General features: G+C 38.7%; 1 protein-coding gene across 2 annotated transcripts in view; it reads right to left on the bottom strand.

The window, feature by feature from the left end:
• Positions 1–13,663, bottom strand: part of LOC134742131 (uncharacterized) — a 20,561-nt gene extending 6,898 nt beyond the window's left edge. Inside the window, exons 1-6 of one of the 2 annotated variants that reach the window (XM_063675092.1) lie at positions 13,277–13,663; positions 12,280–12,400; positions 10,774–10,961; positions 1,292–1,432; positions 663–866; positions 90–256 (exon numbers count right to left, since the gene is read on the bottom strand). In XM_063675092.1, coding sequence (XP_063531162.1) covers positions 90–256; positions 663–866; positions 1,292–1,432; positions 10,774–10,961; positions 12,280–12,400; positions 13,277–13,349 — 894 coding nt within the window. In that variant the 5' untranslated portion in view covers positions 13,350–13,663. Of the gene's footprint in view, positions 1–89; positions 257–662; positions 867–1,291; positions 1,433–10,773; positions 10,962–12,138; positions 12,258–12,279; positions 12,401–13,276 lie in introns of both variants that reach the window. The other variant, XM_063675093.1, reaches the window with a different exon arrangement.

The following is a 13,663-nucleotide window of genomic DNA, read 5'->3' as shown; positions in this document are numbered from 1 at the left end:
TTTCGAGATATGGGTCCCAGCACTCGGCACTGCACAACTGTGTGCAAGTGCACGCTGTCGTTTGGTATAATGGTATAGTTTTATCTTACTGTGATATCCTGCGTCGGGTTGATGAGTGTAGCGCCCCTGGCCCGCCATATGACGGCCGGCGTGGGCCGCGCGCCCAGCACCCGGCACTGCAATACTACTGTGTCCTCCGAGTGCACGCGGCTATAGTTTGCTCCTAGAGCCCGCACAGCTATCAGCTCCGGCGGAACTGCAAGCAATGTGTTTATTATTAAGAAATAGACAGAGCATATTTATATAGTTCTCCAAACCGTAAGCTAAATATAGTCTGCATTTTCTCAAATGATTTTTGATTGAGTCAGATACAATGGCACACAATGGCCGACCGCTCGCACAAAAGGAACAATGGCTTTTGTTTAGCAGATTACCGTCTTAGGCGTAAAAATCATTTGAGAAGATGCAGACTATACGCTGCAAGGGCTTTAAGGTAAATAATTTCCTACAGTTTATAATCTTTCATTCTTGAACTTTTTTTAGACTAAATAGTTATCTTATACAATCAATGAATCTGGTAGGCAGTACTAGTATCTATTAATTCTGTAGGTACCTCAATTCCTAAATCATCTCATTTGGCAGTAGTATAACAATGATCTTACGATGCATATCGATCACAATGTCAATAGCCAGCGGCGGCGTGACGTCATTATTATTGGCCAGACACGTAAACACCAGGCCATGGTCCTCGCGCCGCAATGGCGCGTACGTCACGTCGCTGCGTACGCGCTGCGGCGACAGCACCACAGTCTTGTTCTCGAGGAGACGCTTGCCTGACCACCAGAAGACCGATGCCTGTGGGTTACCTGACAGAACAAGTTTTAAAATGAAATAAGTTATTGACGAAAAAAACATTTACCTAAGTCGGCAAAGGTTGTATCAAAAAGCCTTTTATCACCGACTGTACTTTTCTTTAAGCAATAATTTACTACTAATCGAGGAGATATTAGAGCCAAAATTCAATGAAGCTGCGTTGTTTTTTCATCGAGATCATGATTTTGTATGTACATACATAGGCTAGGTACACCCAGCTGCAAAAGTGCATGGCCACTTTGTGAATAAATCCCATTCATAACGTGTCCATGCAATTTTGCGGCTAGCTGTACATGTTCAGGTAACTAGCCTGTACAAAATCGTGATTGCGACTTATCAAGGTCCAATTATGAATTTATGTTAGATGCATTCCTGTAGTGCTTGTACCATACCAAACTACCATATTTAATGAACCCACCTCCGAAAGCTACGCAAAAGAGTTCGACAGACTCGCCAATATAATAAGGCCCGATGTTTCCGCTGATGTTGGCGCCCGCGGTCGCCGATGCGATCTTAGAACCATTCTTCTGCAGCCCCACCCACATCCGCTGAGGAGGCTCTGCAATCACAAGTTTCACCAGGTCATACATTATTTAGTGTATGCAATGAATGACTTATTATGAGGTGGAGGAGAAGGCAGTCATTGAGAAATAAGTAAGCATAGAGTGCTCACTTCATACATCAGTTTTGTTACCAAAACGACTATTATTTTCGTAGTCGACATCTAGCGTCAAGTAGCGGAATTATTAGGACTGCTAATAGTCTAAGAATAAAACATGCCCCAAGCTTGATAGCTGAACCAGATGCACCATAATGTTTTGTGGCAACTGAATTGTCTAGCGTCAACTTTCAACAACAAAAGTTACCGCGTGTACGTACGCCGTACATCAATAATATCTACTTTCGCTTTCATATTAGAGGCACACTTTTTCCTGAGACTTCACACATCTTGACTTCTCTCCTACTTATAAAAACTCTTTGGTATGCCTATGTAAATATTTCACACAATATGTAAAATAAAAGGTTACAACAACATTAAACAGAATATTTAAATTAGCAACAGACACATCTATAGGTACCTAAGATATCTTTACTTACATATAAGATTGCCCAAAGGGATCCCCCGCGTTATAATTTTTTATAAGGTTTTGTTTAACTTGCCCTGTTAGTATGTATGTTAGTGTGGGTCAAATCTTGAAAGCAAAATTTTACCGACTTCCCGATTTCCGATTGACCTGAAATTTTGCATACATATGTAGATCAGATGACAATGCAATATTATGATGACATGGAGCTGATCTGATGATGGAGACAGGAGGAACTCTGATAAAATAACGCAAACTAATTGTGCCTGGGGTTGTCAGAATTAAATTGTGTCGATGAATATTAGTTGCCTGTGGAAAGAAAGTACCTACAGTCTAAAGGCGATAAGTGCTAAATTTTGCCAAAAACTTATTCTTATTATTATGGTAGATATGAAGCCGATATAACAGTAATATATCCCAGTTAACTTGTTTCTGTCCTATATTTCATACAGCGTACAGGAAGGCGGCAATAATAAAATGTATGCCAATGTTTGTCGAAGGTCATATTTACTCTCCCCGCCGGTCATTGCATTATTCATAATGCGACCTAAAGGGAGCTAATGATGTCTGGATGTGTACACACATATTACAGTCATACATTATTGATATTGTATTGATAGTAGTCAGTTACATATTTGATTTGGGGCATATTGGGGGTCAAAGTTTTACCTACTGTAACTATTCCCAAAAAGTATAATGAGTTTCTGAGCTGCCAGGTGCTACAACTGGTTATTTCAATAGAAATTATGGATAATATTGGTTAAATATGAGACATTAACCTGATGCTATACGCTATACTTCGGAGTTGACCACATAAATATATAAATATCACTGAGGATAAAGTATTCGTCACAACTTATTAAGAAATAACATATTATTCAGAACCGGACGAATGAGATACATTAAAAAACCGGCCAAGTGCGTACTTGTGTACGGTCTGTATCATTACGCAAAAAACGGCATAAAAATCACGTTTGCCCCACTTAAATATTGATTTTATTCTGTTTTTAGTATTTGTTGTTATAATAGCGGCAACAGAAATACATCATCTGTGAAAATCTCAACTGTCTAACTATCACGGTTCATGAGATACAGCCTGGTGACAGACAGACAAACGGACAGTGGAGTCTTAGTAATAGTTTTTACCCTTTGGGTACGGAACCCTAAAAAAGTCTAGCATTAAGGCCCAGTAAGTTGGTTTGCTTCTCTCACTCTCGCTGAGCGTAAGCGTGAGCGAGATGGAAGTGCATGCCCGGCCGGAAGCGCGGATATCATGTTTTTAATTTTATATTTTTGTACGTCTAAACCAAATAAAAAGTAATCGATATGTTCCCCCAAACATGAACTTGCCGATTTTTAGAAGCACATTTCATATTTTTATCTTTTGTGCATAATTCCTTATAAATATGTTCGTGATTTTTTTATATCGAGCGAAATTCTTAAACTCACAGAATTCGCATTGCATACAGTCCCTCGAGAAAGGCCTTAAGATTTCTAATTTAATTTATGGCAGCCGTATTGTGATTCAAAAAAGTGCTACGACTTTTTAAAAACTCCGTTTTCTGAACCTACTACCTTCACCTTAAGTATGTAGGTACAGTTCAGCTACAGAGAAAAGGCACCCCCCCTGCATACAAAGTCCTGTAAATTAGTATGGACGTGGGGTACCTTTTCTGTAGTGACGGGGGGTGTACGTAATCGTCATCAGTATTTATTTACCCAATGCGAATTTATTTTAGTTTAAATATAACTTTAATCGAATAAATCGTTCAGGAGATATAAGCAAAGTTAGTCGTAAAACGGCCTGTCGTAATGTTCCTTTTATGGAGAAACTATAAGTCACAGGGAAAAAGTCAAACGTTAGGAATGTTGTACATAAAATGTAGATTAATATATATATATATTTTTTCATAATTTTTTATTGAACCGTTAAGCAGATATATACTCTAGATCTAGAAAGTAAGAGTTTACGGCCAACAATAGCGACTAGCGCCTTAATCCTAGTTTTAAGTTAGAGCTTATTGTTTTTATTTTGTAATTATTTTATTGTATTTTAGACACATGATTTTTATTTAAATAAATGGATATATATAAAAAAACCGGCCAAGTGCGAGTCGGACTCGCGCACGAAGGGTTCCGTACCATTACGCAAAAAACGGCAAAAAAATCACGTTTCGACGACGACGACGACGAAGTTTCGTTTCGTTTCGTTTGGTATCGAGCCCCACTTAATTATTTTATTATGTTTTTAGTATTTGTTGTTATAGCGGCAACAGAAATACATCATCTGTGAAAATTTCAACTGTCTAAGCTATCACGGTTCATGAGATACAGCCTGGTGACAGACGGACAGACAGACAGCGGAGTCTTAGTAATAGGGTCCCGTTTTTACCCTTTGGGTACGGAACCCAAAATAGTTATTTGTTATACAAGGGTGCAAAGTTGTATTTTACCCGCGAGTGTGGAATTGAAACACGAGAAGTAAAATACATTTGCACCCGTGTGTAACACAAAACTTTTCCCCTCACTATAGCGAGGAAAGTGCAACATCCACAGGCGTTAGATCATCTTCATCAACTGGAATAACTCATTTTTTTACGATACTATAACAAAAAACTGGAAATTCTGTACTTGTACGTGAGAAGTTTTTAAGTAAATTTTTTGTTGACAATGTTGACATTTCTGACGTATGAAATGTCAATGATGTGTTTTGAAATTGCATCGACTTAACTTGTGCGTTCAGAATTATATTTAACATAATTATTAAAAAACAAACGTTTATTATGGAATTTTAAGGTTTATGACTTAAAATCATTAAATAAAGCTAAATCTGGTATTTTTTATTAGATTCTCAAACCATTTATGTAATGATAATTAATATCGAACGAACCATTATTATGAGCGTTTTACGTTTTATTTTTGTCAAGCTACTTAAACACGCTCCATCCAAGGTCAAATTACTTTCCCCACTAGTGGATAAAATGATGCGTTTTTCCCCGCTTGTTTTAAAGGATAAAAGACGGCTTTCCGAGCTAGTGAGGGGAAAACATATATCTCAAGGTACTGCTTCGGATACTCACTGTGACACGGATGAATGATTGTTGCTAACATTACGAAGTGTTTGCGCCGCATAATTGTTGTGTAAATGGACGGAATTGTTCCGGCGCAGCATCCTCATTAAACTAGGGAGCCAATTAATCCCGCGCTATTTCTCGCCATAGGTAAACTTGCAGCGCGGTTTTACCGCCCGGTCGGTAAATAAAACGAAAAACTTCGGTACACAACACACTGCAACCGGTATCTACAGTATTAAGCTGGTGCTTTTAAACCGATTTCCATAATATGTAGTAAGTGTGTTTGTGTGTGTGTGTGTGTGTGTGTGTGTGTGTGTGTGTGTGTGTGTGTGTGTGTGTGTGTGTGTGTGTGTGTGTGTGTGTGTGTGTGTGTGTGTCTGTGTAGTGTACCTATTGTGTATTTTTGTGTAGGTACCTTTACTTAAGGTACCTACACACCACCTTTATGCCAAAATTACAGCGATTTCCAAAATCAGTCATCGGAGTTCAGTTAAAGGACGATCACATCGCTCAATATCTCCGGTGATGCAAATCGAATACTTGCGGTATTTATGAAATTTGTATTGACAGGTTGACAATACCGATAGTTTTGTTTTAGATGTAGCATATATTTTGAACCAATTTGTGATGTGTTGAGGGAGGTAAATTTCGTTCAGACATGACTATCTATCTGCCAGCATTGCACGACGCTAATAAACTCACGCTTCCTACTGACCTTCGAGAAAAACTGACTAAGCATGATGAGAAGCAAATTGAGTTTCATTTGTCAGTTCAATGTACTTTATTTCAGGTACGTAGGTACCATATAAAATAAACTTAAATATGACGAGTTGAGAACCTTTCCACCTTTTATTAAGTCGGTTAAAGCCGAACTGTCATTGAACTCTTGTAATTACATATTATTTTTCATCTCTCCTATTCGGAAAGTTCCCCTTTTATTAGCTGATATTCGGATGGTAAACTGCACTGGAACAGTGACAGCGCCAAAATATCTCGGGTGATATGGTTCACTTTCTACCCTTAGTTTACAATCTACTATATGTCGATATTTTAGGTCAATGTGAACTGATATATTTTTTGCTGCTTTCAAGAGCAATGCAAATACGTCGTGTGAAAATTTCTACACAAAATAACCCATTGTCATTGCACTTAACTTTTTTACTGTATCACGTCATAGAAAGTCGATGTAGCCATATATAGAGAATTACGCGTGACATCAATTAACGCCACAAGTCGACAGTCGAATACCGCCGCGAAAGACCCGTCCAGGCGGGATGATCAAAATTCAATTATACAATATGATAAAAAAAAATTGGCGTTAATTTCATCTAGCGTCAACACGTACACAATTTCATAGTGGAATCGGTGAGCCAATGTCCTTCAATTTAATTTTTGCGTCAACACCACCTGATTAAATTAACATTTTAATCAGGATCAGGTTGTGCGTAAAATAGTCCCTGGACTGCCCTTATTACACTGAGTTAATAGTTATCTTCCACTAAGTATTAGGTATATGTATAGTAAGACCCTATCCTATGCGACCTTGGCAATAAAACGCTCAGCTGGAGCTGGGGTTGTTTATTATAGTATAGGTAATAATAATCGGCGATTTATTTACCGTTCGCGCCAGGCTCGAGACCCATAAGCTGAGTCATGCGTTTTAGCTAAAAACGGTTTGTATGGTGGCCCGGCGTAATGAGTACGCTCGGCGGTTCTTGGCCATGAATGGGTTAAGTGACACACATCAGACCCTACTACCTATGTATAGTACGTAGTATGATTAACAATAGAATAATTAAATAAAAAACAGGAATAATAATAAAAAAACAAAAAGGCTAAGAGCATGTCGGGCCATGCTCAGTATATAGGTAGATTTCCGTAGTTACTAGTCCGTCACAATCACAATAGGCTGCCCTAAACGGGAGCTATTAGTAAGTATCAAGCACAACCTTCGCAGCGCGAGCGCTTTATGTAGGTATGTCTTTTTAACCGACTTCAAGATTTCAAGGAGGAGGTTCTCAATTCGGTTGTGTTTTTTTTATTTTTTTTTTAATGTTTGTTACTCCATAACGACCATAATCCGTCATTTCTGGACCGATTTAGAAAATTCTTTTTTTAATTGTAAGTATATACATACAGATTGGTCCCGTTTTTGTCAAAATCAGTTCTAATGATGGGATCAATGAGGAATCGAGGGAACTCCTCAAATGTTAAAGGCGTACATATAGTGATTTTAGTATTTTCATCAACAAATCAAGTCGTTGTGTTTATTAAGCAAGTTAGGTTTTCAAGACGCATTTTTGTCAAGCTCGAGTTCTGATGATGGGATCCATGAGGAATCGAGGGAACTCCTCAAATGTGAAAGGCATACATATAGTGATTTTTGTATTTTTATCAACAAATCCAGCATTTCCATTTTAAAAAGTGACATTTGATGAAGTGGAACTGGTGATGATGATCAGAATGGAACTCTTTAATGACGCATAGTTTACGTTTGGCGATTTGTCCTCTTCTTTATGTTTGTTAAGCAACTTAAGTTTTTAAGACATATTTTTGTCAAGGTCGAGTTCTGATGATGAGACCCACGAGGAACCTAGGGAACTCCTCAAATGTGAAAGGCATACATATAGTGATTTTTGTATTTTCATCACCAAATCCAGCATTTACATTTAAAAGAGTGACATTTGATGAAGTGAAACTGCTGATGATGATCAGAATTTCCATTCTGATCATCATCAGCAGTTCTCTTAAATGACATATAGTTCACGTTTGGCGATTTGTTCTCTTCCTTATGGACCCAGACCCAAACTTGGACCCGGACTCGGACCCGGATCCGGGTCTGGACATGGACCCCAACTCGGACCCGGACCCGGACCGAACTCTGACCCAAACTTGGACCCTGACAGCCGGACACGGACCCGGACCCAGACCCGGACCCGGAAATGCTACTAAAAAGTGGGTTAGGTGGGTGGGTGTTTTTGAACTGCGATTCTCACAGAACAGAACTGCTATCAGAAAAGTAGGTTAGGTTAGAGCTGTGACCCTTACAGAAACGAAATGCTATCAGAAAAGTAGGTTAGGTTAGGTTAGAACTGCGACCCTTACAAAAACGAAATGCTACTAGAAAAGTGTGTGGTTTTACTCCTTTTCTACATATTTAGGCAAAAGATGCTGTCTTTTTCATTTCATTGTCTGGAATCTAAGAGTGCACCATCAACAATAAGTGAACTTTCAGCGGCATCCCCCATTAAAGTCGGGTTTTTTTTCTTAAAAATTATTACTATGAAGAGAAGACTTTTGCGATAGCTCGAAAACGGCTTAACTGATCATGTTCGCTGTAGTTTTGATTGAATGTCTTTATTAAGCTCTACTTTTACGATAATTTTCATATCCTCTGTGGGTCCACGGGGTCATGGTTCAAAAATTAGAGGATTAACCATTTTTTTTTCTTCATAAAATGGTTGATGAAGACCATTACCCATTAAATTTTGAAAGACCCATGACCTATCCAACGACACCCCACACCATAGGTTATAGGTATGAAGCGAAATAAATTTCATCCAAACTTTACGTGTTGGGGACCTCCCCTACCTACTCTAAATATGTATTTGTTTCTAGTTTTTATTTTACCACTTTTTCGGCATGATTGATTTAGGTACCAAGCCTCGGATGGACAGACGGATAGACAGACAGACCGACATGTCGAAACTAGAAAACTACGTAAGAGTTAAAGTTTCAGAACGTGGTCAGAGCAAAGGAGCCGTGATTTAAAAGGCTTTACGACACATGCTTAGATCGGGTAAAACAAGTATTTTTATCTTTGTTTAATAGACAGTTGACGAAAACGACTCTTGATAAATAGAGTGTATCGGACATTTTGGTTAGATAAGAGAATTGTAGAGTTGGACCAAGCTAATTTTGCACACACTACGGTGACAGTAGAGTGTGCAGATGTCACCAACGTAAATTACCTAATTACTATGAAAATATGAGGTTTATACTGTTTATAGTGGCACTCTCAGACTTTGTCATATGAAAGTCGGCGATGCAGAAATAGCTAAAACGGGCTTTCTTCCTATTATCTTCCTTTATCTATCCTTTATCATATTTTCTTCCTTCTTTTGTTTTAGCCCATATTTTCATAAAATCTCAAAGGAAAAATAAAGTTTGAAATCGTTTGGCGCGTGCTAATTTCAAAGCGCCCGGCCAGCGCCTGTCATTAGTGTTGGCTCGTACATATCGATAACATCGGGTAGCTCGGTAGCGGTAAACTCGATAGAGCATTGCACTGGTTCGTTAATTAGGTACCTATAGCTGGTCAAGCAAATCTTGTCAGTAAATAGGAACAAAAAAAAACTATACTCATCGTTTTCTTTTGGATGCTAGTACTAGTGTAAGACAAAGATAGTATGATTCTCTCTGTCTATGTTTGAAATGAGACAGTCCCTTGACAAACTATATATTTCTAGCAAAAATATAAGTATATATTTATCCAAGAGGAAGAATGCATTGTGCCGGAGAAAAACAAACGCTATTGATGGCGTCGTGACCTAATGGAGTGTACAGAGGGTTATTGTCATGGTAAATTTTGTAGTCACGGTAAATTTACTGTGCCATCTTTCGACATACATATACGACAAAAATATCCAAATACATATATATATATATATATATGCACCTATTGTATATGTATATGGATAAATGATTTTTATTTTTTAATTTTTTTTGGAACGCCATTTGACTTTGACCCATGTTCTTTCACTGATATGTATTAAAATTGTTAAATATCAAACGGTGGCGCCATCTACACGAGTATATGCCAAATATATGGCGCCATTTAATCGAGCATATTTTTTTCTTGATTTTCCGACGCACGTTTTATTCTTAGACTTTACTTAGGTATCTTATACCGAGTTACATATATATTTGGTATTTAAGAGAAAAGGGGACGGCCATTTCTTCATACAAACGTAGTCCCCATTTTCCTCTCTGGATATTGACATAACGTAAATATTTTTACATAATTTGATGTATTAACCATAGCTATGCCCCTACGGTTGACTTTTTTGATTATTGTAAAAATTAGGACCGAAAAACAGATTTCATACAAATTTTTAAATGCTGCTTTTCTTAGGTAGGTAGATAATTAAAAATTTGAAAAAAAAACACACGTAGGGGCATAGCTGTGGTTGATGTACAACAACTTGTTTCAAAATATTTTTAAATATGTTAAAATACAGAGACAAAAATGAGGACTACGTTTGTATGAAAAGGCGATTTCGCGCGGGTCCTCCACATACGTCTTACGCGGCGTACTACGCTTCGCTTCGCGTTCACGAGTTGTTCGATTATGTAAGACGCAGCGTTTAGAAGCACGCACGATAGGCCTAGAATCAGGGTAGAGTCGGATCTCGCTAAGTTTTCATGTCAAGTGCTACGTCAACTGTGGAGCTCGTGCAAAGTTAGCTTGGTCAAAGTAGAGTTGTGCCATTTTCGCCATAGAGTATATTGAATAGATTCTCGCTCAAGAATGTTTCCCATAGTAAACGGAGAACGTTCTCGAGAACGGCACAGCTCTAGGTCAGTTTATTCTTCTTTACCTGTAATATCGTCTCTAGTCTCTAGTATCGACTCCATGGAAAACTAGTATGCGCCGCGCCGGCGTTGGCGGGCGACAGGCCAAGAATCGGGGTAAGTACAATTCCTCCTCAACCTCTCAATTTCAATACTAATTGACTCACCGATAACATGGAGTAGTACATCAGTGGTGGTGGATGGGCTGCGCGCGAACTCCACGGAGCACTGGTAGGCGCCGGCGTCGGCGGGCGACACGTCAGGGATCACCAACCGGTGCTCATCCTCTGCCACTATCATCTGGTAGCGCTCAGCCTCCGCTGCCAAGCGCTTGCTTTTCCCTCGTCTGTCATAACTGTTACATATAAAAGGAAATATTATTTTAGTTACAGTCATTAGGTATCTGTTTTTTTAAATCATAATTTTTCCAATTAAAACGGTATTAGTTTAGGGTCAATAATGTAATGTAATAACCTTATTAAAGTAATTAACATAAACAACAAAAAGGGTACTTATTACGTGGTTATTGCACTGATGGCGCACGTTGTTGCTCCGGCAAACCAGTCCAGTCGAGTTTATTAAATATGTATACATTTCTTCAACTTAATCCATTGCAATAAGGTGAAAAAGTGTATATATTTTTATGAACTCGACTATAACGTCCCACTCGCACACACCGGAGAAAATTCCCAATATAAATTCGTTATGTCGACCAAACTTTAAATACCCTACTTCCTGTACCGTTTTACCCACGCACATAAAAAGTCACATTAGCAAGCTACTTGTAGCAACTACATAGATATAGAAATTAGGTAGATATCTAGGTACTAGTCGTACACAGCGTAACCGCAACTGTCGCGGTATTTTGCGATCACGTTACAAGGTACGAGTACTAAGATAGCTCACCCTGTGCTACGCCACCGCTACACTGAAATACCACTAGGTAGTAACACAAACACAAATATAATGTATGTAAGAAAAAATATCGACATGTATAAATTGAATAGTGACATACACAATTTTAACACTAGAAATAAAAATAAATTGGCGATTCCGAAATTCCGTTTAAATAGAGTAAATAATATGTCATTTATGGGGAACAGTGTGCGCTTTTATAATAAGTTACCATCTAATTTAACGAAATTGTCAATGAATAAATTCAAGTCAATTGTAAAACGACAGCTTTTACAAAAAGCTTATTATACGGTTAAGGAATTCGTAGAAGATAAGGATGCATTTATGTTAAAATAGAATAATTATGTATATATAGTTATAAGTTGACATGTGAAAGAGCTAGCTTAAGCCTATTTACAGAATAAACATTTTGAATTTGAATTTGAATTTGTAGCTCCGTGCTATGTCCCGCGACCGCTACCACTGAAATGTCACTATGACGTACCTTGTGAAAGCAGTCTTGGAGCCATCGCGGTACCAGGCGACAACAAGTAGCTCGTCGCGTCGTCCCGGTGTTTGCGGTCACGTTACAAGGTAGCTCTCGTCACCGCTACCACTGAAATGTCACTATGATGTACCTTGTGAAAGCAGTGCTGGAGCTGCCGCGGTACCAGGCGACAACAAGTAGCTCGTCGTCCCGGTGTTTTTGCGGTCACGTTACAAAGTAGCTCCGCGTTGTGTCCCGCCACCTCTACCACTGAAATATCCCTATGATGTACCTTGTGAAAGCAGTGTTGGAGCCGTCGCGGTACCAGGCGACAACAAGTAGCTCGTCGTCCCGGTGTTTTGCGGTCACGTTACACGGTAGCTCCGCGCTGTGTCCAGCCACTGCTATTACCACTGAAAGTTAAGACCAAGTGTATAGATAGGTAGGCCTTATTCTGCTTCTAGGTAATATACTTGTAGAATAAGGTAATAAGCTAATAGATAAAGGTATCTACTGCATTGTGGGGACTCAACCTTTAGAAAAAAGAATACCTATTAGGTATAGGTTGGCTCAGGCCGATGAATGATACCTTGTAGCATTTAGTACCGGCATAATGTTTCCGTGCAATTAGATAAGTTTAAATAGTAATGAATTATGAAAGTCCACAAACAAAAAAGTTTTGTATATTTGGGTCATACACAATAATTAAGTTGACGTCTACGATAAGGTATGTTAAGCTTAGATAATTATTGTGTAATGGGGTACTGCTTTTTCATTAACCTGTGTGATAAATTTAATTACACACAAGAGTGATAAACTTTGTTTTTAAATCGGTGTATTACCTTATCTATATGTGGGGAGTTCGCGTTATAAAAAAACACAAGACATAAATGCCTTAGGATCTTATCAAAACTTAATTTGGACTTGGTAGGTATGATCATACTTTGCAATTTGTTGAAAGAGCGATGCTAAAAGTAGATAGGTACCTAATTTTAATTGTACTATGGCGCACATTCATCAGATAGGGGAACCGCATCCGCGGTGTAAGTGCAACTAGCTCATTTAAAAAACTTGCCTCTTTTAAACATATCCTTAATATTTCTCTTGAATTGTAAATGTGTACTTGTAATAAAAACAAAAGAAAAAAATTGCCTTTGTTTTTGACGTCGTGCACGATTTAATTTTTTTTTAAACAGATATGTTTTGTATATATATTTAATTTGGAATAAATAAAACCATGTTAATATGTATATGTATACATACCTAGTTTAATACACAAAAGAACATACCTGGTTCCGAGCCTTCTTGCACACTTAATCCTATTAAAAACGCAATAAAGACCACTATCAAGAAAACTTTCATAATGTCGCACCAAACTTATTGCACTTTAGGGATTAGTCACGTTCGAAAGGCAGGACATGGCCCGATCGGGTCGAGGAGCGGACACGCGCTTCAATTCGCGCGGCGGGCAAGCAATAAGCGGCGCAGGGACTACCGGCCGGCCGGTCGCGGCCCCGGGCGCTTCCGATAGTGACGTCACGGGCACCCGCTCAAACACCAGCCGCTGGCGCTGCACGCTGGCTCATCGTTTACATACCTTACACTTTTTAATTGGTGAGGTCAAAACAATTGGGTCGTCAATGTTAGTGATTGTGCAGGGCGGAAGTAGATCTATT

The sequence above is a fragment of the Cydia strobilella genome, chromosome 6, assembly GCF_947568885.1.
Source record: "Cydia strobilella chromosome 6, ilCydStro3.1, whole genome shotgun sequence".
Lineage (NCBI taxonomy): Eukaryota > Metazoa > Arthropoda > Insecta > Lepidoptera > Tortricidae > Cydia > Cydia strobilella.
The sequence above is the reverse complement of the archived record's forward strand: the minus strand, read 5'-3'. Positions and strand labels throughout refer to the sequence as shown.